Consider the following 27253-nt stretch of genomic DNA (forward strand, 5'->3'; position numbering starts at 1 on the left):
TTCAAATCCATTCATAACTTTATGACAAGTAGGGATTTGAAGGAATTACCTCTATTTCCCCTATTGGGCCCCGCCCTTTTGGCCCCTTTGGGGTCAGAGCCACCATTTATGCAAAATCTGTTCCCCTTCCTCCAAGGATGTCTCTGACCAAATTGGGTTAAAATCCATTCATAACTTAATTACTAGTAGCAATTTAAAGGAATTACCTCTATTTCCCCTATTGGGCCCCGCCCCTTTGGCCCCTCGGGGGTCAGAGTCACCATTTATGCAAAATCTGTTTCCCTTCCCCCAAGGATGTCTCTGACCAAGTTGGGTTCAAATCCATTCATAACTTTATGACTAGTAGCGATTTAAAGGAATTACCTCTATTTCCCCTATTGGGGCCCCGTCCCTTTGGCCCCTCAGGGGTCAGAGCCACCATTTATGCAAAATCTGTTCCCCTTCCCCCAAGGATGTCTCTGACCAAGTTGGGTTAAAATCCATTCATAACTTTATGACTAGTAGCGATTTAAAGGAATTGCCTCTATTTCCCCTATTGGGCCCCGCCCCTTTGGCCCCTCGGGGGTCAGAGTCACCATTTATGCAAAATCTGTTTCCCTTCCCCCAAGGATGTCTCTGACCTAAAGAGCTAAAAATACACCAGATAGACAACATTATCAAGTCCAAAGAACCATCTACTTCAAAGAGATGAGCTAAAATGTAAATTTAGAACAATTTAATGGGCACCAAGGTCAATATATCCACCTTAAAAATATTTTGAAATAAAATGGGGGCACACATACACAACTCCCCTCATCAATAAAATAAATCTGTCCGGGGGTTCATGAGTTCCACTGTATACCATCTTTTTGTTTTGTTTATGAAGTGGTTTATGAAGTGGTCCTATGGATGGACGTGCACACACACAAAGTGATTATATACCCAACTTTACTAAAGTAGGGGGTTGTAACTAACAAATTTCATTATTACATATCAGGCGGTATTGGATGTTTATAAAGCAATATAAGTAGAGGTATTCTGTAATTTGTCAACCAATCCAAGAATTTTACAAATGCAACAATATATCAGTTATTCCCTTCTTATTTGAGAAGGTCTTAAGGGAGAATATTTTTTGTAAATAATTGAGCTAACTTTTGTAAATTAAGTATCATTGAAACACTACAACATAATTAATCAGTCTAAAATACCCTTTATGCTAATTTGTTTCAGCAATAATGGATTCTATGTTAATTAATTTATGTTCTCAGTTCATGGCAAAGGCAGCTAGAACATAGTGTTTTATGCATATCATATGTAGGACTATTACTGAATAGTTCCAGAGAAAGCATACTTTGTTCTGATCGACACTGTATCTAGTTTTTGTTGAGTCAGTTTTGTGTATGGATTCCATATGAAAGCCATCAACAATATATGTGAAAGCCTGCAAGTAAATCAGGCTTTGTGAAATGGTGTGGAATGGTGGTAGGCTCTGAGTCAGAGATGAGTCAGGGCGTCTCATTTCCACAGAAGCATGACGCTAACACTAGACTTGCCTTGACAGAACCAATAGCTGCCCCAAAGGGACATATATTGCAATGGATAGATTAAATCATCATTATCATCATCATCATCATCCAAAAAAAGAAAACAAAAAAATTGTGTCTAAGGTAACACTGTATAATACACTGTCAATGCAAAATTCAGTTGGGCCTTGGATACATAAACACATACATATATATTTAAATTAAATTTAGTGAAGAACGCAATAGCTAACACATTTGCATTCAATCAATAAATTTCATGTGGAGATTCTATCAACTGACACAGGTTAGAGAATTCTTCCTACCAATATGTTCTTAATGTGCAAACAATCAATATTTTGAAATACAACACAGTGCTGATGATGGGTGATTCATATTCCTTTCAAATCATTTTATTTGAAACCTAACTGGAATGTTATTGATTTTTAAGAATAGTAAAAAAAAGTATAATTAACACTTGTACTTAACATGTCATGAATTATAAAACTAAATTTACCAAATCAAACATGACAAGTATGGAAAGACTGCCAAAAGCTACACTATCGCGTGGGACTCTACCAACTTGAACACATATAGGTCCAGGTAAACAGTCGCCACCTAGCAGACAGGCAGCTAATCATCTATACACTGATCAATGACCTGGCTGTCCTGATTAGTAGCATGAATCACCTTAAGCTTACAAATTAATATTAACACTTAGTCCTACTCTTCAGGTACTCTTATCAGTTATCATCACGCACAAAAATAACAACCAGGCATCTTTTTTTTCTCTAAAGATATATTTCCATGGCATCTTAAAACTCATAAATATATTAGATTCTCTTTGTTATGACACACAATAACAGACTGAGATAGAACAAGTAGAAAAATAAAATATCAGATCCCCCAACAAGAGGCCCACTAATGGCCAATATACAGATTGGAATAGCTCACCTGCTACTAAAGTAACTTCTTTAAACTTCATCAAATTAAGATTGCACATTATGAAGCAAAACTTTTCGGGAAGGTTTCATTCTTGCAAATTCAAAGATGGTCATGTTTTTGTTCCAATATCAAAGTAGGTCAATTTTAAATGCTTGAACAAATATTGAAGAGGTAACTGAGCCTTTTAGCTATTGAAATTGATTGATAAAATACTTAGTTAATGACCCATCAATATCTATGATCATATAGGGCCTAAAGTAACGCAAGGCCCAATGTACCTGTATTGTTCACCTGGCATTAATCGGAGAAGTGGGTTTAAGGCGATACATATATTTGTTAATGTGTGTGTAAAAACAGGTAGCCGAAACATGTCAACAACGGTCTCCAATAAATCGGTCCACTGAATGAATCTCCGTGTTATATAGGCTCACCATTTTTACACACATTACCTGGAATTTTTGGCGAGCCCTCGTGTATAAATATGTATCCACAGCAAATTTGTCTGGATTGCTACAACTCTCTACTTTCTGGGATGTTATGTCTCTATAACGGCCCAAGTGCTTTAAAACCTTAAAAGCCAGAGTTGGACTACAACTGCAACAGCTAGATCAATACAAATCCAATTAAAAAAACACAAAAAAAAACCCACACCAAAACACTTCTGTATTCTGTAGAAGAATTAACTAGCAAGGAACTGCAGAGGATAGAAGCCTGCAATAAATGCTGTTTTCACACACCCAGCCCAGGCTGTCAGCTTTCCATAAGGCCAAATTCTCCAACAAATTGTAAAATGAGTAATTTATAATGCAAAACTAACTAACATCTTGTCCTGAATTCCAGTAGTAATTTAGCTAATAGACAGCAGGTTCTAAAGGAAGTGTAACGCTTCATGCATTATCACATTGCGGAAAAGCTAGCATGATAAATATAACTTTGTCGAAAATAATTCAGAGACACTTGCTGAAGCATTTTATATACAAACAAATTGTCAGAAGTTGGATATGATCAAAAGAACTTCAGGACATTCCATTAATCACAGGCTAACACATTCTTTTTGTCACCTATTCAAATGTGAACATCAAGTAGAGAACAGTAAGCACATATTTTAAGGACTTTATCAGGTGTCTTGGGGACAGAACCCTGTCATTGCTTGGGCCAACACTAAAACCGATGCTGAACATAGACTCTATATGTGCTAATTACCGTCAAGCAGAGGGCACAAAAACACTGCACATATAATAAGTTACTCAAAGTTATATCACGCAGTGGATACCTGCTTGTGTGATGTTTGTGACAAGGCACTTTGCCTTGTAAGAATATACTATCATACAATCCCAAAAAGAATTACATGTCATTATATCTCAACTGTTCTGCTTTGACAGTATACTTTAAACAACTTGTTTTGGAGTACACAAATCTTAGCACAAAACCAAATTAAAACAGATTAGCGGAATGATGAGTAAATGCATCAATAAGGCCTAGGCCTGCGTTATTAAACACTGTACAGAAACAACAATTGCCACAATGATAACTTAGCAGAATGCTTCCAGTTTGAAAATCACTATCTTAATGTTATAAGTTTTAAACAAACTCCCAAATTTCACTAAAATCTTTCCCAAATAATAACCAAACAAACATCCATGTCAATAAAGTGATAGTATTGAAGCACACAGTATGTTAGAAACATACATGTAAATCTTAAATGCATTGCAATCAAGAGGCCCATGGGCCTTAATGGTCATCTGACTCTAAAGACCCTTTTATTATTGTAGTATACATAGCAAGTATGGTGGCAGTGTTGGCCATGGCAGCCATCTTGGATTTCAGACTGAGCTAAAAAATAACAACATGTGGTCAAGGCCATCTCAAGATCATTTCAGGTAAGTTATATTAGAGCTGAACCCCACAGGTGGAACTTAAGAAGACCATGATTGCGCAATCATGTTACAAAATGGCCGCCATGACTGCCATTTCAAAGATTTTAGGAGGCTGAAAAATAGCACCAGTGGAACTGGATAAGAAGTTAAAAGTGTGTTTTTCAAGATGGCTGCCATGGTGGCCATCTTGGATTTCGAACCGATCCAAAAATATCAACACTTGGTCAGGACAGTCTTGGGATCATTCCAGGCAAGTTTCAGCTCAATCCCACTGGTGGAACTTTCTGAGAAGCAGATTTTATTCATGAAATGTATATAAACATTGGCTACCAGGTTCCTCATATTGTTTATCATAACTATCTGCAACATGTTGTTTCACAAGAAAATTAGGAAAACTAGCGTGAATTTTACAATTTGAGAATCTTCAAACCAGAAATAGCAATAACCAACTTCTTACCATATAATAATTTTTTCTCTCCTCTAAAATAAATGAACAACTACCTGGTAGGTCCAAAAGTAAATCTTAATAATTTCAATTTGAGAAAGATATATCAAGCTCTTGCTGGGAAATACTAAGATCTCAAATAGTTGGTTTAAGTCTACTGAATCAGGGTTCAATATACATGTGATACATCGTAGAATAATGCCAGTCAGACGATTACCAGGTATGACATCACAGCCTAGTAAAACAGTGAGGAGTGGTACAGTATGATCAATACTAGAGCTCTCTCAGCAGACTACCTTGCCTTGGTTTTACTCACATCTGTATGCACAAAAGGCAGCTAGCTGTATTGATCATACAAAAGTCAGAAAATCCAAAAAGAATAGCTGATGGCCTTCCTGTCTGACAATGATATGGAACAATAATAGATAGAATTGGACTATTACACATATATATCATTATATTTACCTCAATACCACATTGTTCTTTTGCAATTTTTTCATGCTTGTGTGATTTTTATGCAGTAATCAAATCTTGACTGATTGATTGATGGAGTTCTTATAATACAGAAATTGATAATCAAAAGATCATTAATTAAAGAGGTCCAATGGGTCTATTATAAATCCAATTATCAATTTTTTTTTTAAAGATGTCGGATTACTTAATACAGGATCTTTCCAGAAAACTTTGTTGGAAAAGCTTATTCATGTGACTTTCAAAGCCTCTTAGTTGTTTTGGTTAATTTTCTTCCCCCAAAAAGACAATAATGCTTTATTCAAAATCTTAATCTTGATGTGTTGAAATATCAACTTGGGTATAATATATTAATCTACTTTGTAAGTACTAAATAGTGCAATTTAAACTTCAGTAAATTTTGAAAATATTTTGAAAATCACATTCTGAATTAATAGCAATAAAGTTATATTAAAATTGCGCTAACTGAATAATGGTTAGCTTATTCTAACAAAATGTAGTTAGTTATTTTCAATTATTAAGATTACAGAAAAAGTCAGAAACACAAGCATGTTAAGAACTCCGAAACTGGTTTTTATCTTTCAAGTAATGAAAAGTAACTGAACATCAGCAAAGATGTAATATGGAGCTTGTTAGAAAGAAAAAACAAAACAAAACAAAACAAACCCAACTGTCAGCTTTTCAACAGGTTTTACATCCACTAGTTGCCAACTTATTGTTGCCACCAGCTGCAGCATGCATAGTATCAGTGAAAAAATACTACTTTTTGACAGACTTGTGAAAAATATAAATTATTAGCCATACTTATGAAATACATTTGGTATTACTGAAGACATTGATCGATATCCTCTATGTATCAAGCCAACACAAAATACCATAGCCGTTTTTTGTTTTGGTAATCACATTTTGTTACTTCCCAATCAGCACTTCTGATTAACAAAGATAACTATATATGCATCATGACAAATATATCAGAAGTATATATGTATATATTAGGGTTATCTAAGGTACCAAAAGTAAATTCTTTATAGTAAACTGTCAGCACCACGTGCACTATAATGTGAGATCCAAGTGTGAGTTCAAGTAATTCCTCTAAGAAGGGTGACCACAATATCTTAAAATGTCATATTTTAACAGCTATTCAAAATTCTGACTTTATGAATTGTCAGCTGCTTGACATTCATCTTGTGTGGAAGTGGATTCCTGCTGGAAATAAAGAATGTTGGTAAAGAAATAATAAAAAAAAGAATCATGTTATAGAGCTTAGCCTTACCTGTTGTCATTGTTATAGTGAAGAATGGAGCTCTGCCTTACCTGTTGTCATTGTCATAGTGAAGAATGGAGCTTAGCCTAATTAGCTGTTGTCATGTTGATATTGAAGAATGGAGCTCTGCCTTACCTGTTGTCATGTTGATATTGAAGAATGGAGCTCAGCTTTACCTGTTGTCATGTTGATATTGAAGAATGGAGCTCAGCCTTACCTGTTGTCATGTTATGGAGCTCAGCTTTACCTGTTGTCATGATAATATTGAAGAATGGAGCTTAGCCTTACCTGTTGTCATGTTTATTTTTTTTCTGTATCACACACACAAACAAGGCACTTGAGGTCTCCTCACTCCTGCAAAATAGAAAAGACAGAAGCATTAATTATATATATAAGTTACTGTAACAATCCTCAAATAATCAAGCCCATTTCATTTTGCAGAATAATCAGTTGATAGTAAGGTAAAAGTGGTTAAAAAAAAAGCCGCCTTAAATTTTATTATTCAACTTTTACACCAGCAGAGGGGCTGAAAACATGATACATTTATGACGTTTATCTAATCTGATTTTCTGGTAGAATCAAACATGTCGCATATAACATGAGGCTTACTGTAAGAATAAACTAGAGATCCCACAGTGGTTTTGCAATCGACACCCACTATTGAATGATCTTGATTTGTTCTGTGTAACACTTGATCTTTTCTCTACTTCACCACTCTCTTCCTCTATGTATATGTATCATTTGGCAAATTTTCACGATTCAGAGAATTTCTGCTATTATAGTCCGTTTCATAAAACTTCAGAATAATGAATTTTAATAAGGACGCCACCACTATCAATTACCTGTGCCCTGATTAGGTCATATAGGACATATTCTTACATTTTGAGCTGCCTCTCCATTCATTCGTTCAGGATTAGTATCCTTAACAGTGATTTAAAGTATTTACTTCTATTCCCCCTATTGGGCCACCCCCCTCCAAGGAAAACAGGTAGCTACCTATATTCTGCTTAGCACTCAGCATTTTGGGAGTGGGATGACTGGTTCGCATTCGTCAATAAAGTGTGAAAGTGCAAGTTGTTCTGCTGGATATCTTCAGCAGTGTGTTTCAGTGAGGTAGCACTATGAGTATGAAGTTGACATCATATAAATGCTTTCACAAGGAGATAAACAGGAATATATTGTAGCCTCCCAAAATAAAAAAAAACATACACTACATGCATTTGCACGCCTTTCGCAAACTGGGTTTCAATAGGCTGTTGACACTGAAGTAGGGGATCTGTTATGCGAGAGAAAAGGTTTTAGCCTAAGCTAAAGCTTATAGATTATTTAAGCTCAGCAAACACGTTTCGTCTCTATAATTGTAATATATATTAATTTACATTGCCATGAGCGTAGCTTACTAGTGACTTAAAGCTATACAATGTACCAAATTGACACAACAGTCGCTCGTCATCAGCAATGATTGTAAATTGAGGCATGTTTACAAAGAGCGAATTTCAAGTGCTGTTATATTAACACCAACACAGACAAAATGGTCTTGAATATAATTCAGATAAATTAACTTATAAATAGATTATTTTTCCTCCTCAATTTTTTTTATTGAAAGCTGCATTTAATGGGACTTTAACAATTTTATACCATGGCCAAGGGGATATGTCTCAAATCTAAGAAAGATTTAAAAAGAACTTAGAGAAATCACAAAACTAAATTTCAACTATTCAAATCAAATATGTCTATGTATGACTATTTTCCGATCAGTCTCCAAATTCAATATGCAAAATTACAGAAAGAAGGGGAGCTTCCAATGAAAAAGATTGATGAAGACATTAATTAGAAATTTATTAGAAATAACTTGAAATTTTAGGATTGTTTATGACTAATGGCTAGATGAAATCATCAGATGATGGGCTAAAAGTTAGTGATTTGTGAGGCAATTGTAGTAGTGGTGCAACAATATATACTTCCGGCCCAATAGCAGGTCAAGATCTCTGGGCCTCTTGGTTATTGAAAAGAAGTAAATCAAAAGTTTCAGCAAATTTTACCTGTGACCTTGAAAGCAGGTCAATGTTATTTCATTTGAACAACCTTGGTAGCCCTTTATCCCATCATTCTATAGGCCTAATATCAGGTCTCATGAGCTCCTTGGTTATTGAACAGTTGCATTGTTTAAAGGGAAAAGTTGACACCGGATGGATGCCAGATGCTGTACCAGGACATAAGCTCATGATCACTTAACTTTTGGGAAGGTGAGCTATAGTTCACCTTAGTATTACATCCCCCTCCCCAAAAGAATTTCACAATAATTCAAGCATTCAAAGTGACATTAACACCAACCATTGGTGGCAGCATGCAGGCCATATTGCATTTCAGATGTAGCTGAACTATTAACATTAAATTTTCTCTGGTCTCAACCTTTATTGTTATTATTGTAACATATACCAGGTATTTTATTAATATTGTTAGATAAGAGTGTTCAAAAGAGATTTCAATATCTTTTCTTTTGTAACTTTTGGTAAACACTCCAAAACTGCCTGGAAGCCATTCGTTTCCTACTGTCAATCTTAAAACTGATTATGTACAACTAATTATAAAGGGGCCAAATTAAATAGATCCTACATCTAAATGAAATATGTGAAAGATAATTCTGTATAGAAGAATCATTTAGGGATGGATGATGAACAAGACAAAAGTGTGATTTGATTAGCAGCCCACCATCTGACGATTGTAAACTAAGAATACCAAGAATACAGTGAAGACAAGGAGAAAAGACAAGGAGAAAATAGAGACAGTCACAGAGGAGGAACATTCCGTAAACAGTGGTGCTACAGCGAGTGATTATTTCCACGAGACAAGCCGTTTTCTGGAGTCTCAAAATGATACGTCAGATGCTTTCAGTACTTTGTACACAAAGTTACAACTGACTTAAAATAATTGCATCGCTTTTAATTTGTACTTGCTTGTATTTTCATTTTAATATTTTCATACAGCGAAAGTTTTTAGGAAAAAAAACCCAATAAAATTCGTAATACAAACTATCAATATAACGAACTGATTCAGTTGGTTCCCTGGGATTTGTTATAACCGTGTTTTACTGTAAATGTTTACTTTGAACAATAGAAAGACCAGTTTTAATATTAATACTGCCCTGAAATAACCACACTCTTAAAACAATGATGATGGTTACAGATCTGAAAATGGGCTAAACTGAATTGAAAATTAACTTTAAACATAAACAAGAAGACCATGTCCAACACAAATTTTCTATTATCTCTTCAATCCAGGTATGGGCAATGGTACAATTAAATATAGAAATTTGTCAATTAACCATTTACCTACATGAATTAAAACCCATTTAAAGTTGCATATTGATAGAACCGATTTGAATGCTTGTATTTTCTACTAATTGATCAAATGTCATATACATTTAGTAACTGAATATTGGTCAAATGAAAAAAAAACTATCCTGGAAACTAATTGATACACATTAAAAAAAAACAATAGGTAAAAGCTCTCCTGTAAATTACCATGATGAGTCATTGCCTCTTATCAATCATTACAATTTACATACACCATTACCAGTACTGAATTACAAATTAAAAGTACTATGGTTCACTGTCATATTGCAGACATCAATACAAAAAAAATATCAATATTAAATGATTAGCCAATTAAGGTGGAAAGTACTTCACAATCCTCCATCAGTTTGGGGACCTGCTTGGCCATTGGTTCAGGGAGCTGATTAATGTAGGTCACTGCAGCTAGGATACACCTGTTCACCTGATCATGGAGCCATCAGGCTCAATACCTGCTGAGTGAGTCATGCTACATCAATCATATCCAAACAGGCTCTCACCAATATATTGTACAATAATCAATCTTTGGCACAACACATCTTTGCATTTTTCTTAAAATATTCATATGTTACACAAGATAATATATAAAACGACTAATTAGCTAATTAAACAATTCTGAATCTGCTTCATATAATCAATAAATCCCTCACTTTGATTTTTACTATGCACTGAAATCAATTAGATAAATTGAACTTTCTACAGCAGTTTCCATGTATCAACTGCAGCTTGTAGTTATGACACATGTTCATGATTTCAGAAATGAAATGAAAAAAAGTGATTTTGTCTGCTGCATCACATTAAATATTAATATCAAAACCACATCAATACATGCAGCAGTATATATAAATAAATACATATTGTGGATATTAAATAATGTTAAATTACATGAGATTTCTTTCTTGAAATCTTGCATTTAAAAAACAAATAACATTTACCTCTACATAATCCACCAAAAACACTACAAGAAGAAATCCAGTTCAAGGTTCTCCGGCATATATCCACAAACTTTTTAACTTCCGTAAAGCATATCCAAGGAGAAAAGAAAAGAAATCTTGCAGAGTAACAAATAAAGTTAGAAAATGAATCCAAGAACCCAATAAAACAATGCTTTCAGAACCTGTTGCTGTCTCTCAGTACCTTGTCTGTTCCAACCCAACAGTGCCAGAAAATGAGTCAGAGCCTACTCACTACAGTTGGTTCTCTGACAATCCAAGCTTTCTGTGCCAGTCAGCACACAGCAAGCACACTCAGAGCTGCTTCAACATTAACATTATGTTCCGAACAGCAGCATTACGTACACACCTCATTATTGACAATTTCCTTTACAGCGATATTACCAGCTCTATGATGTCATCAGGCCACAGAAAACCACCTACCAATCACAATTCAACATGAATATTCAAATTTGCATGCCATTTACAGTTAATTAAGATATCAGTGAAGGGAAAGAACTGCAGTGACTCTACAGTAAATGTAAAATTGGTGATTCAATATTGTTCTAGTCAAGTATTGATCTCACATGGTGAAGATGCAGAGACTGCAGACTGCTGCACCGCACCAGGAAATCAAAATGGTGATCATGTCTGTCTTAACATCAATGATTATGATTAGGAAACAACCCACCTCACACTGTAACAGCAATGACCAATTCCCCTGTTGATGACCAACAAGTGCTGGTAAAGTACTTTAATCAACCTGAGCAGCATCAGACATCAAATCACAACAGTTTTCATAGAACAATGCTAATGGCAAATAAGTTACCTGGTAAAAGCAAAAACAAATACCCTAATCATTTAATCCTACCCCAAAAAAATTCAGATCAATTCTTGCATATATTAACCTTATTTGAGAACTTCATCAAATCAAACATAAACTACTATGGTTCAACTCTCCCCAAGATAGAAATGTTGATTCTATTCCAAAGAACATTTTACCAAATTAATGCATGGTGAAAACAGTCTGTTGAAGCCCTATCAAGATCTCTTCAAGGCCTTAGGTATTTTCAGGACTTTTCTCACTGGTTTTGGATGCGGCCTTTTTGTCTCATTTTGGGAAGACAATTGGTGAATTGGGAAAGATTTTTTCAGGATTAAACAGCAAATTTTAGGAATTTGGCTTTAAAATGAAATAATTCCAATTGGGAATGGGGTCCATTCCCATTAAGCCCCATTCCCATTAACGGCCCCAAAAAGCACTCAGAAAAAGCCTAATTTTTCTAAGAACTTGTAATATCTGATGCTTCATACTTTTCATGCATTATTTCTGTCTCAATATCTTGAGGTCTATCTGTTTTTAGACACGCACTGTAATTAACCTTTCAACTGCGCATGCACTTTGCAACTGGAATTCATAGACTGTTTTTAATCAGTTGCTCTATTTGGATTGAAAGTATCTTTCCTCATATTTATGTCCCTCTACTCCAACAATGTTACAGGATAACATGGCGAAAAACTTGTAACCTCTAACTTCCCAAGGCAGATAGATTTGCACTGTGCAGAATGTCAAATGTTCAAAGTCAGGATTTTGATCATATCATCAAACAGGTAAAATACATGCAAGTGATTAACGGTGCCGTGATATTACCTCTTTTTCAGGAATTAATCATTAAATCCACAAAAAAAGCACTCAATGACACACAATCACAAGCATTTACATTTCCAGACTTCATTCCAATAACTTACAGATTGAAAATGGCGGTCAAGTAAATAAAACAAGTGCAATCAATGATTGCGAAAGCTCACCGGCGGCAGCAATCACACTATGCGTTCATTTTTTATGTATGTATAAGCATGTCATTTTGAAATTGTATGTCACATAATATTACTCCTGGAACTCTAATGAATGTATAAACCAAATTAGAAGGGCATGAGGTGTATTTCTGATTTATTATATAATTCATTTCAATTCCGCTATAAACTAATCTGTAAATCAGTTGGAGAAGCAATACTGATAATTTATCAAAATCTAAGGTTTTACAGCAAACAAGAGGCCCAGAGGGCCTGCATTGCTCATCTGGATATTTCAGTAGTTCTAATAAGGCAAAATATACTCTCACTTATATTTTGCTACCTTTGAACTGCCTCTCCCAACAATGTTTCAAACTACAACTGGACCAAATTCTGTCAGTTTTGAAAAAGAATAAGAATTTCAAATTTGTGTATGCTATATTTCCCCTTTTGTCAATGTTCCGTTTTATCATGATCGATCATGGTTCGACTAATTCTAGCTTTTTGCATGTTATAGCTATATTTTGGTTTCTTCAATAAACAGTGTCGCTGATTGGCTGAGCGCTCCAACCAACAACCAATCAGAACTAGCATTTCAATAATAATGATAATGTGTGTATCAAAACAGCAGAACTGAACTGTAGGCCTGACGAGATAGGCCTAATGAAACTATAAACAATCCCAGGACTGCTGTTCAGAAGGCATTTAGAAGGTGGGACTCCGGTGTAATTTCAAGAAAGTTTTAATTATAAATTTTTTAAAAACATTTTGAAGTCCAGATTCCCAGCATCTCTAATTTCCAGTCACTGCAACATAAGGTCTTGATTTTATTCTGCGAATGCAGCCTTATATCTTACAAAAATGCAGTTTGAGGAGGACAATTATACTTCCCCTAAAAATCTTAAAGGGGCATTCTGTTGTTGTTGAAATATCTTTGCTATAAAACCAAAAGTAAACAGAAATCTTGTATTTTCTCAACTAGTAAAATGTATTAACTTTACCGTAATACACATGTGCAGACAGGTTCATGACCAAAAAAACTAAAATGACGGATGCGGCTCCTTGAGGTAGCGATTAGCTAATGGGTCACTGAAATTTGAATCAGCGAGAAAACAAGGACAGGACAAGAAAGCGAACATCATGTAAATATCTTATAAATATAGGCAACTAGCTATATAGATGGAAAAGCAAAGGAAAGGAGGCCACATCAGTCAAGTCAAACGAGGAACTTGCATTGCTTCTGCAGGATATTCTACTTGACAGCCTGACAATTTCATAATGAATTTATATTTGAAGTTACAGTTGCTGCTGTATGTGCTGACAAATCAGACATTCAAACTAAATATTATCTCATCGAACCACATTAAAGTATATTGTGTATTTGACTTAAATCTTGAAATAAAACTACTGCAAATAAGGCCCTCACGCCAGCGCTTGTTTACAGCCTGATTTACCTAGTCTTCCAAAGTGATACTTTCATTAGGTTTCAAACGGTCAATTCAGTTTTGATTACAGAAATCAAGTATGATTATAAACTCTATATGTGATACTGGTGCAATTATTGTATCATTACTACACAGGTAGGATGCACATTAGATAGTCAGTACATGTAACACTTGTTGACATAAGATTGTTGTTAGTTTCCTGGAAATGTAAACCTGAATGAAATTAATCATTAGCAATATCTGTCTCAGAATGTTGTATTCATGGAACAGAACAGTACTACAATATCTTTTTACATCTCAAAGCCTCCTGTTTAACACCAAAGGCCAGTTATGGTTCGGTTAGCCTGAGCTGGTTATATATATATATCCTGTTGGCATATATATTTTTGCTAACCACTCCAACACTAGTTTTCAGACTTAGGTTTTGCAAAATTAGAAATATCTTTCATTCTGTGTTCCTTGTTTCAAGATTCCTTTAGTTCCTCAGAAATAGCAGTATTAAATAAATGAATATCATGTAAAAATCCAATGGCTGCTTGGCGATCTTGAAAATCTGATCAGGCTCAAAATACATATTTACACAGGTATGTCATTCATGTGCACAAACAGGTGAGCTATATAGTGTGGAGACCTACATATGGCACCTGGGTGTATAATGCGATAAGAAGCACTTCAGAATCCCTGTGGGCTGCTGACCTGGACATACATCCAGACAGTGTGGGAACATATGACGACACAGTTTATTGTTATCAAAGGTTTAATGTCAATAGGAGACAGGTACCAATCAATACAATTCATGACTCAAACATCAAAGCCTTCAGAACTGCACATATACTTCAGCCAGTGGCACCTTGCAACCAGACACAAACTCCTGTCCCAACACACTTATCTGATTCTTCAAGCCAGGCAGGCAGTTAAAAACAGTATTGATCTCAATAGTGTATGTACATGGAAGAGTGAAGCTTTCAGTAACATTCTGATGCTCTATTGCATTTAAAGGAGTATGAATAAGTAGACTATACACTGCAACACATTATGATTGTCCAGGAGTGACCATATTCCTATTATAATACTGGACACTACAACAAATCAGTATTTCCATAAGTCTGCAATGTAGCATACAATGTTTAAGTCACCTGATTGATTATGTCAACCTGGTAATATAGCCATATACATATTAAAACCTGCTCAAAATGTGAACAAGAGGCCCCCTTTCGCCTGCCTCAAGGGTGTCACATCCTTTATTTATGTAACATAACATTGCCAAATAATTCTCCAAACCAAAGGGCTTGTTTCCAAAATGGCCCCTTCTCTGATTCAATTTCCTGTTGGTGGTGCATTGCCCATGCCGTTGTGGTCACAAATCTATAAAGTATAAAGATTTAGGTCACTTGGTTTGTTTTTTATGGCTCCTCAAAGTTGTACCTTTCAGAAGCTGTCTAAGTGTTGATAAAATGCGCATGTTATGTAAAATATTAATGAAAATCTAATCAAATGTTGGTCAACGTAAAGAATACATTCATGGCATGATTGTGACAAAAAAATCATGTTTCCATCGCGCCATTTATGGAAGAAACAATCTCAAAACTGCCATTTTCGATAACATTTTAGACACAAAAACTGTGTTTTTTAGAGAATACACCCTTTTATGGGCGTTGGATGCAAACCAATTTTTATCCTATTAAACAGTATGTAATATGCTATTTATGAGAGGAAAAATCATCAACATGTAAGTGGTGGAACATTTTCAAATCTTGGGTTGAATTAGCCTATGGTTGAATTGCCGATTTTCGACTTTCTTTAGATAATTAACAAAAACACGAGAGTATTTGCTCGGTATGTTGAGAATATGTACACAGATATGAAAAAAAGTGAGAGAAACACTTTTTCATAAAAAAAATCCAAGATGGCTACTTCACAAGTCCCCGTGGTTGAAGACATTGGCGGACAAATAGACAGAACTACAAACAAAACGTGTTCCTTATGATTTTGGTTGGTTTTTCGCATTTACGGGAGTGTTCATAGCTACAGGCGATTGTATAATACCTATATTTATAAGTTTGGTTAGTCACATGGTAACGGGGATCTTTCATATCGAGCCCCAAACATACTTTCATACGTTCAGCCATTAGCCTATCTTTGGCATCTCTCTCTGGTAGATCGGTCCTCTAATACCATTCAGACAGGTTATAATATGGCAGTGGCTTTATCTCCAAAAAATGCTTCTGAAAAGACAGTATTGTGCCGAGCAACTGTTCTCTTGTCAAGTGATCCGGACCTAGAAATTGTGGGACTATCAATGTGTCTAATGCCTGTACTATGGATTGGAAAGTTTTGGACACACTTGACTTGGAAATTCCAAAAAGAGAAGAACACTGACTCCAGGAAATGTCGGTTTTCAGTTTTACCCAGAACAGTAATAGAGCATCGTGTGTAGTCTTGGTATATATACCAGATGAAAGATATGGGGAACAGTGCGAGTGGATTTCGAGGAACTGATCTTTGGACCAACCTGTCCAGGCCATGCATGTCAAGTCATCAAGAGAAGAAAAGCTTATTGCAAACGCAGACTGGTTCTGTGAAAGGACGTGCGACACCTCTAGGAGGTCATTAATGATTTCGGACGATTTTGATGGTAACTGAGATTCCAAGGAACCTCTACCATCAAGGACAACCTCTGTAGACGGATCTAAGTCGTTACCAATAAGGTGAATGGAGCAGACGCGGGATGAGGTGGGACACCACAGTTTGTGTGAATAGATCAGGTGATGTCTTGCACGTTTTGGTAAGACTGATGATTTTGTTCCATTTATTGCAAAGGTAACAAGACAGAGACAGCATTTTTTGTGTGAAGATGATCCATTCAAAAGATCATGAAGGGTCAGCAACGGCAGGATATGGGACGGGGAGTCGTCTTCTTCCTCTATTTCCTGGTTCTGCTCGGGTTCAGGTTCAGGCTGATTTTTGTTCCGAAGATACTTCATGTAGCACTTCTGGCAAATAAGTGCTTGTTCCTTTGCTGACATCAATCCTTGTTGCACCAGCGTATCTAGGAGCCATTTATATTGTGGACTATTTACATTGCGTGCACTTCTGTTCTTATTGCCACTACGTTTCTTGAAGTATAGTTGACGGCCTTCTCCAACACATTTACCCTCCATCTTGAAACAATAACGATTGGTTTATGAAGCGTCGATAAAGTAACAAAATAGCAAGCCACCGATGATTGCTGTAAACAGCTAATACTTAGTAGTTTGGTACAATTATGCAAAACGGTGTGATAAATAACGAACAACTAATTACACAAAATAACAAGACAATATAATAAATCACATTCAATACCTCCAAGAAGCGCAGAATTGATTGATTACTTAGAACAAAATAAAGTATTTCATATGGATAATCTATCTATTCGATGTGGCGTGGTCGGCAGGCACAAAGAAAGTGAGACAAGTCAGGGTCCCAACCCTGACAGAGCCACAACGCTTTGGAGATGGGACAATAAAATAAAGGAAAGTGAGACAAGAATAGCTAGCGTCGAGTCAATGATTCCGTAAACGTATAGACAAAGACAAGAAGATACAGATAAATGTACAAGGCCACACGATCAGAAAATTCAAAAGAGGACAACTTGAGATAGAACAGAATTCATGTATCAGGGTGTCCTCGGTGTAAATCTTTATATCAATACTGTTTATTTAGGGTGTCCTCTGTGTAAATCTTTATATCAATACTGTTTATTAGTCGTTAGATATCATAAAACTGTCATGAAAATATCCGCTCTGATATTCAATATAAAATTTTGTATATATAATAAGCTATATAAATAGGGTTTCAGAGTGCCCGACACAGCCGGTCGCCAGGTCGCCGATGGTGATCAAAACCTTAGTTGGGCCATGAAAAAATGCAATAATGATTAATTTACAAGCCCAAAATAAAATGTTTGGGCGAGTACTACGTTCGATGTTGCCATTGCAAATACGATTCAAAATCAGATTCCAACGAGTATTCAGATTTCATTGATTGGATAGAAGCTAATCATCTCAACCAATCGGAAAGCTGTTTGTAGCGGTATGCATTAGTCACGCGTAACGAGAAGCATGGCTGACGCTTGTTTTTTTTTTAAACGACCCCCGTCAACATCGACAGAGAAAAAAACCGCTAAATCGGCCAAGAAAGTAAAGCATGTTCATAATTTAGTTTGTATAGCGACAACTGGTTTTAATACGACGCATTTTGTATGTTGTCATGTTTTAGTTTACCGACTGGGACACCACCACGGCGTTGTTTACATTTTGTTGGATTTGCGTTCGTGTACTTACCGTTACGTTTTGTCAAATGTACATCTGTTCAAAAAAGTTTAAGCATCCCAAAAATTATATAATAATCATAATTACTCCGACTTTCTCTCATCAATAATGATGGCTTTATAGGTCGTCATGTTGTGATTTACTGACTTAAAAGTAATCACGAAGTTTGTTTGACTGTAAGTCTGTTAATAAATTTATATCATAAAAATAATAACCAAGTTCATTCTTTCATTGATCAATAATAAAACAAACCAGACTTTATTTTATCATGGTCGTACTGTAATAAAGTACAAAAGCTGCTACCAGTGTTAGTAAAATATGAAATTACTTTAATTTGAAGGTATGAACAAAATAGAGGTAAAAGAAAGCTGCAGGAGAGCTGGAAATGTGGGTGATGACGAATACAGTGATGATGAAGACTGTGGGAATGAAAGGAGGGTGTATTTGGCAATGTGCAGAGAGGAATTGATTGGGGAATGAAAATAAAGCTATACTGAACCTTCTTCAGAAGTTATGTTTTCTATTGAAGGGAGATCAGGATAAACAGAAAATTGGGCTTCCAATATTCATTTTGGGCCAGTGAAAATTATTTTCTAGTTGCCCAAATTTTTTTTTCCGGGCCAGCCTTTGGCTGGCCCCAGCGTCAAGCACTGGTTTCAGACAAGGTTGTTACTCATTTCCCCTTTTCTTTCAATTTACCACCACATTCAGGCGGCGATATGAGAACGTTCCACCACATGGAATTAGCTGATTTTTGGTACACATATGAAACAAGTAAAGCTCTATCCGATTTTGTGATGGAAATTTGCATCCAAAACTATATAACGGGAGAAAATTGCAATTTTATGGCATTTTTCTTCATAATTGTGTCTCTGCAAGTGCATTTTTCATCCGAGAAAATTTTTGTTTTATGTTTTATGAATAAATACGATGTTTTGGAAATATCTATCAAAAGAAATTCATACTATGTTGCGAATTACAATTTCGAGATAACCTTCTTTTATTTACGACCTTATGTCTTTGATGCTCAAAATGACAACTTTATAAAAATACATTTTCACTGACATTATGAAATCTGGGTGTCGGAAAGGTGTAAAATTATTCTTCGGAAAAGAAAAAAACTGTAGTTGAGCTAGATAAGAAATTATACGGGGGCAGGCTCCTATGGAGAATTAACATTACTGGAAACCGGCCCTTTGGACCAGGTGAGCTAAAAATTGGGGTTTGGGCCAGAAAATTGGGGTGGGCAGGGATGAAAATCTAGTAATCAATTTACAATTGCCTTTATGTTATAGAAAAACATGTACCAAAATCAAACATAACCAATGCGAAGCACGCTGTTGGGAATGCTAATCCTGGATAGTATGCATTGTGAATGTGGTCACATATTTCACACAAGAGTTACATGTAACAAGAATTGAATGCAATAAAGAGTCAGCATACAAATGACCTTTTATATTATATTATATATTTCCCAAAACTGGCCAAATAATTTGGTCCCAAAATTCCCTTCTTTTTAATTTATACTTGAATAAACTGCATAATCCGGACTCTTGCTAATTCTGTAATCCACCATATATTCCAGCCCCATTCCTTCTGTATAGGTACTCTGTATAAACCAGCGTCAATCTAATTCATGTTTCCCCGGTAGCATTGGCTTCTGGGGCTCCCGACGAGTGTTTTTAATATAGTTATAATTGCCGCAGATAAATTATCGATTGACCATTTACCGTCAGTGTCCACAGGTGGCCATGGCTGGATAAACATCTATACAGTTGTTACGTAAAATTAAGAATTTTTGTCAATTTAAACCCATAGTTTTATGTGTTTGTAAATGTATTGCATTGACATAATTAAGAAATGTTCCCCTAATTTGCAGATCTCACTACACTTAACGTACCCGAATGAGGAAGATGATGACATATCTTTTGTCTTACTTCGTCTAACAAACATAGATCTCACGACCGCCGCCAACATTTACGAATTAGAAATTGAGGCTAATTCCTCAAATTGGGAAACAGCACTTGTAGAAGGTGTCAGATCGGTTGATTGTTCAGACTTGGACAAAGGCTGCCTCAAAACAAACATACAGCAATCAGTGATTGTTTTCAACCAATGTAACGTGCAGTGTCATATTGACAGTGTTGAATTAGATTTTGTTATTCAATTCAAACATTTGTATTTGCATGAATAACATCTTTTTTATTCATTTTTTTTTTGTTTTGCATTCAACAACGATATAAAAGCAGACTCTCTACAATCTAGAACTCTCTACAAACCGGCTTTATTATGTGGTCCCAAAGGTGTCCGATTTAGACAGAGTCAACTGTATATATATATATATGGGTCTTCTGGAATTGGAAACGAAGATATTTGATATGTTAAACATACCCGACCCCTGTACTTGGAAAAAAAGTCATGGTCATTGCTATAAAGAAACTTTAAATTTATAGCACTCCAGATCTGGAACAGGTAACTACTGGCCAAAAAGGAGTACCCTGTGACTTTTATAAAATTAGAAGAAAATTTTACAAAGAAATACTTTACTATTTGTCTTTGACACTGTGACCTTAAAAATAGGTCAAGGCCATTATACGATGGGAACATTATACCACTGTCCCAGGTACTTGCTGTCAAAACATCAGCCAAGTACTGTTAATTTAGGATGAAACTGAAGCCAATACAGTTCCAGACATGGATTAATGGTAATAACAGAAAAAAGGCAGGAACCTCAAGATTGTCTGTATATGTACAATAGCATTATATGCTGTAATGGTAAATATTTGTACCAAGGGAAAGCTCAGACTGTGTACAAGCCTATAGCTAATTATACACAAACTTCAAGTGCATACAAGACACCAATCAATGACACAAAAGCAATGTACGAGATGAGAGGGCTTACTTGGATAAAACACTATTGTGCAACAATGTCGGGATTAAGGCATCTCTTTCATTGATTTTCCAACAAACTTCTCCATTCAAGTCATCCCACGATACAGCCCTATAACCAACATTCTGTCTTTTTGATATCCACATTCGAAATCGCTGGTATTATTCAGGATTGTTGAAAATCAAGTATTGGAAGATTGGTTATCAATTCATAATCAATGATCAGTTAATATTAAACAATATAATTGAGCGACAGACTTTGTCTATATAAGCTCTCTTCATGGCTTTCAGCAAACTTCAATATATGACGACATTTGAAATAATATTAACATAAAATTATACATTTCAACTGATTTCCTGATTCTTTGATATACATACTAAGTTTTGTTGAGAGGTAACATAATTAGATTGGACTTCATAATTTTAAAAGTGATACATTTTTTCCTTTGTTCTAAAACCATACAACTACAGAAGCTCTGTGTACCGTAGTTTACATGGAATAATCCATATTTTTTCTTCAGACATCCAGTCTGCAGTTCAGAGATCAATATACACTGGAAAAAGGTTTGTAAAGGTCATGAAGTAGCCATGGAATGGTGTATATGTATCTACTGTGTCTCGCTATTTCCTGCAACACTAAATGGATAAAACATTTGTGGTTTTAACAGATTAACACTTTATATATATACCTGATAATGTAGTCAACATGCTATTTTATAAACAAAAAATTAATTACACACAGAGTTTGCGTGGGTATTCACTGTTGTGAAAGATGACCGAATAGATATATATAATATACAACAATGTTTAATATGCCGACAATGGCAGGTGTAGTCTACGATCACGCAAGTGAGGTACGTAAATACGTCCCTGTACAAGCTTGACCAGGTGTCGACTATGCCGATAGTGGTCACGCACGGTCGAACATCAATTCCGGGACGAGGTGACATAAACACCATCGCTCAGAAATTAAGTGCCAGATCAAAGTTAGCAAAAAAGCCAACTGGATAAAACGACTCTAATTAACCAAACCATAATCGGTAGAGCCGTGTATCGCAGGGTGGATAGCGATACAGCATTCCATTCATGATTGTGTTTGTGGTATTTCCGGAATATTTGAGTCTCTGTCTTCATTCGTTACAAAAAACATACGTTTCAGTTTGGTCGGTTTCCCACAAAGCGTTCTTGAAATTAGATCATTTGGATTTGAACTCCAACAGGCAGCTTTATAAGCCGCTGAAACAGCCTTGTCAGCCATTTTGTTAAAACGTAAGCTAACGTTGGTCAAGGGAGATAACTACAACTTTTCAGGTATCACGATACCAATCAAGGACAGACGATGCATTACTCTGCGATTCAATACATTGATGCATAGTTGTACCGTGGCGGGGATAGCTAGATGCACCGACGGGCGACTGGATGATGGGCGCCTAGTCACGGCATTTGCTCACTTACCCTAGGTGAGCTAAAATTCATATAATCAAAGTACCAAGGCACATGAAATATGTCTCCACTGCATAGCCCTTTGGAGTTGTGTGCCTTCGTTTCACACACTCGTGACAGAACCTCTTTCGACCCTCAATCTTCACTTGTTTGTGATAGTTGATGGCGCGAAGCACAAGATTGTTTTCATCATTTCTAGACTTCCTGCTCTGTGTTTCCTACAGGTAAACCCTGACCACAGCTGATCAGCAACATCAACATGGAATCTTAGTTGATCATAATACTTCTTTGGTGGGGGATCTCGTTCTGTTTTTTTTTTTTAAATAAGATCCCGGCATTTACAACAGCCAAGTTCACAACATATCACATGACATATTGCCACTACTTGTTACCTGGTCTTCCCAACTGGACAGTAGGATGATTCAGTATCATTTGTTTCATATATATGAGGAGAAAACTGCCACAACCAGTTTCATATCCATTGAGAACTGAGCTTTTATTTTGTTCATATTGTGACCCATGAAAGTTAATTAACTTGACATTCAAATATAAGTTACAGTTACTACTGCTCATTACCATTCAATCATGGTATGGATATAGACTTGTGTTACAGTCCTTCATCCGACATTGGATAAACAGACTTAAACATGAACTGTTTAAATCTTCTTGTTGAGAACTTTGGAATTAAGTTTGTTGTTTCACTTGGAAGTGGTAATATTAATGTGAATCATTTCATGGTCATTGAATTATAAATTACATTGTCAAAATATTTTGAAATCTATCTGCTCTGTATATATATATACAGCTGATTTCATGGTTATGTATTAACCCTTTGCCACATGCAGGTTTTAACACTTCAGCACTCTGTGCCAATAGTGCAAAGATACATTGTTGCAATGCAACATTATCGCGCTGACTGAAATATACATACACCATCTCAATGGCAGTTTTTGAGAAATCAAGCTTTGTTTTGATTAATTTTTCTAAACCTAATTTTGAAAGTGAAATAGTTGTTTTAGACATTTTTAGTAAGTTAGAATTATGTTCAGAATTTCTTAAATTTTAATTCTGTGCTATTTTCTTTATAAAACCAACAACACATAACCACGAAATCAGCTGTATACAAACAGAACAGACAAATTTCAAAATATTTTGACAATGTAATTTATAATTCATTGAATTCCTGTACATGAAATGATTCAACATTAACTCCCAAATGAAGCAAACTGAATTTTCACAGTTTTCACAAGAGTATTTCAACAGTTCAGGCTTAAGCCTAGAATATTTTATATCCGATGTCGCGACGAAGGAATGTGTATCCGACCATTTTGGGTCAAATCTACCTTCGTTTTTCAAATGCCAGCGAGCGTAGTTATTAGTGTGTCGAGCTATGGTGGAAAACTGATTCTCATTGAAGAAAAGGTAGAAATAATCAATGGGACTTGCAGTATCAACATCAAAAGTTTCTGGAAGTACTGGCCCCGTTTCCCTAACAAAATCATTTACTGTGATCGGCGAAAAATCTCGGTCAACATTACGTAATGGCGGCAGTACAACAAGTTGCCGTTCGTCCTCATTTTCGGACTCGTTATCTGTTGACAGTTCATTTAGAACATCGTTAAGATCAATATCTGACTCAATGTATTCAGGTCCAAAGCCATCGAACTCTAAATTATCATCATCGTCGTCAAAAACGTCGCGCAAAATCGTAGCCACAGCCGCCATCACGCCTCGTTGTTGTCACACTTTTCTACACTCATGACTCACACTTTCTAGGTTAATTTATTCAAAAACTTTCGTATGAATGACGTGTACAAATCTGATTGGTCGATGCATTGATATCTTCTTAAAATAGTATCAGGGATTTCCAGATAGGTGTCGCTCTCAATCATGGGATTTTCCATGTCTAAGTTTACCGAACCGGCATGGCGTCGAGAGGCGCTTACATTGAGATAACGTAGAGGCGTCGAGAAGCGCTTACATGGAGATAATGCAAAGGCGTCGAGAAGCGCTTACATGTGGCAAGGGGTAAAGGCGTCCAGAGGCGCTTACATGTGGCAAAGGGTTAACATGGTTTTATGAAAAAGCACTGAATTAGAATTTAAGAAATTCTGAACATAATTGTAATTTATAACTTACTAAAAATTTCAAACTATTTCACATTCAAAATTCAGTCTAAGAAAAATTAATCAAAACAATGATTCATTTCTCAAAAACTGCCATTGAGATGGTGTTTAAACATGTACATCTCAGTACAACGTTTCAGTGCAACAATGTATCTTCGCACCATCAGCACATAGTGCTGAAGTGTATTGATCATGACCTGGCAATCTGCATGTGGCAGAGGGTTAAATTGTTTTAAAAACATTTAGTTTATTACAGATTCGATGTCAAATCCTGCAATGGAAATTTTCATAGATAAAGACTTGCTGCAAAAGTAACAACAGAAAAGGTGTGATTGAAAAGAGAAAATCATGCGTGTCATGCACAAAACATTTATGTAACCATTTATCCACACTACAATATTACCTCTTTTCGGACTATCAGGCCTTTAATAATGAGCCTTCAGAATCATATTTAATTGGTGCACATAAATTTTTTTTCCTTTACCCAATTGCGACATTCATTTAAGACCTATAATATAAGTGTGTCGGTTTAAATGGCACATTTTCAATAATGTACGATACATAGACCTATAGTCCGAATTTTCTGACTATCTTTACTATGAAGATGTTATATCGCTACAAGGCGGCTTTAAAGGCGATATTAATATCAGAATCCTTCGGATTAATAGATTAGTGACACTTTTGATTTCGCTTAAGTAGTGGTGGTGGATTTCCATTTTGTGTTGACAAATTTAAATCATACAGTACATGTAAATTAGTTCGTTTTAAAAGTCATTTAATAACAAAATTTGCATCATCAATATTCTAAGAAGGGCTTGTTCGCTCTAAGTTAAAAAAGAGATAATAATTTAATGATTAAAATACTTAAAGCTGGATCAAACGCAATAATATGCATAAATTTCATTCATTATTTGGTTTAAAATGCGCATACAAGATTTAGACATACGAACCTTTCCTTCAATGAAGAAATGTTTTCCAATCAATCTGAAAAATCCAAAATCTGGTGTTAGATCACCTTCTAGACGGCATAAGATGTCTGCAGTGTGCATGCACTGTCTGGCAATATTAGAAGGAATGGACTTTATCATAATTTATCCATCATCATGATTTCGTCAATATTCGTGCAAGAATTGCATTGTTATTTTGAAACAAAATATTGCAAACAAAACGAAACCCATTATGTCATGTATCTATTAAGTAAGTAAAATGTGATACTTAATTTAACAGGCAGAAACATATCATTAACGATATAACAATCGAGTAAAACACTCTCTGACTAACGTTACCTGCGGACGACCCCGGTGCAGCTTTTTTCTTTGAGTCGTTTACAACGCGCGCTTCTCGAGTGATACGGAGTTATTTCAAAGCTTATACGCTATTGGTTATTTAAAAATTACATATCACAAGGTAATAAAATAACAGACAAATAAACCTTCCATCAAAATTAGATATCAAGAAAGTTAAGGAAAATCTATGACTCATATATATCCATCGTTCATATAGGATATCAACATTAGATTTTGTCCGTGACTAGTATGTGACGTCATATAGCGGTAAAAATAATGAAAACATGGATGGGAGTTTTTAGCGCATGTTGTCAAGAAAAAGAACCAAAACACTTTTTTTTAAATGAACTTACAAATTAAAATATATTATAATGGTAAGTACATTAATGTACGAACATATCTCTGAAGATACGGCATGGAGTTACTTTCACTGACATGGGACTAGGCCTAACTGATTCTGAAAATTAAGTTGTTTTGAAGGAGTTGCCATTTTTAAATGGTTGGACATCATCTTGAATAGGCCTACTAAGTATGAGAAAAATAGCCACATCCCTATTAAAACACAAATATATGTAATTCCAAAACTTTCCAGGAAAATAATATATTGAGACAGTTAAATATACAAAAATATTCGTGTGGGAAGTTCTACAGTAGCTGTCCCTTGGACAGTAGGATCTACTGCACTTCTAAAACATAAACAAATTTAATATTGAATAATTAACGTTAGGGCAAATTGAATGCACATTTGAAAGCTCGGACCAATACATCAAATAATAATCTGAAGGCACATACTCGCACTAAATTTAGACATGTGCAATTAAAATGCACTAGAAGTCCAAAAAACTTTGACAATACAGTATCCTATCCAGGGTTCAAAACCGACTATTCAGGGGCCAGTTTCATCAATATTTCATAGCTAAAGGAAATTCTTTTTACTTAAAATTTTCCCATGGGGAAACTAACAGTTTTTCCTTAAATGCTGGGAAATTTAAGTAAAGGAATTTTCTTAAGTAAGGAAATACTGCAATGCTGATGAAACCAGGTCCAGAAGTCGGGGTCAAAGTGTAAGGTGAGTCGACAATCACTGACACAGTAGTGAGTACCTACTGGGCAAGTTTTGTCTTATTACTCTTCACTTTTAACCAACAGGTTTTACATTGGGTATTATGGCATG

The 27253-nt window shown here is 35.6% G+C and overlaps 1 protein-coding gene across 5 annotated transcripts in view; it reads right to left on the reverse strand.

Moving 5' to 3' along the window:
- Positions 1-26174, reverse strand: part of LOC117325574 (stathmin-like) — a 40902-nt gene extending 14728 nt beyond the window's left edge. For 2 of the 5 annotated variants that reach the window (XM_033881905.1, XM_033881903.1), the window contains exons 1-3: positions 26080-26174; positions 25744-25777; positions 6790-6855 (exon numbers count right to left, since the gene is read on the reverse strand). In XM_033881905.1, coding sequence (XP_033737796.1) covers positions 6790-6799 — 10 coding nt within the window. In that variant the 5' untranslated portion in view covers positions 6800-6855; positions 25744-25777; positions 26080-26174. Of the gene's footprint in view, positions 1-6789; positions 6856-10789; positions 11057-25743; positions 25778-26079 lie in introns of those variants that run through there. The other 3 variants (XM_033881906.1, XM_033881904.1, XM_033881907.1) reach the window with 3 other exon arrangements.
- Between the last annotated feature and the right edge of the window lie 1079 nt (positions 26175-27253).

The sequence above is a fragment of the Pecten maximus genome, chromosome 4 (assembly GCF_902652985.1).
Source record: "Pecten maximus chromosome 4, xPecMax1.1, whole genome shotgun sequence".
Taxonomy (NCBI): domain Eukaryota; kingdom Metazoa; phylum Mollusca; class Bivalvia; order Pectinida; family Pectinidae; genus Pecten; species Pecten maximus.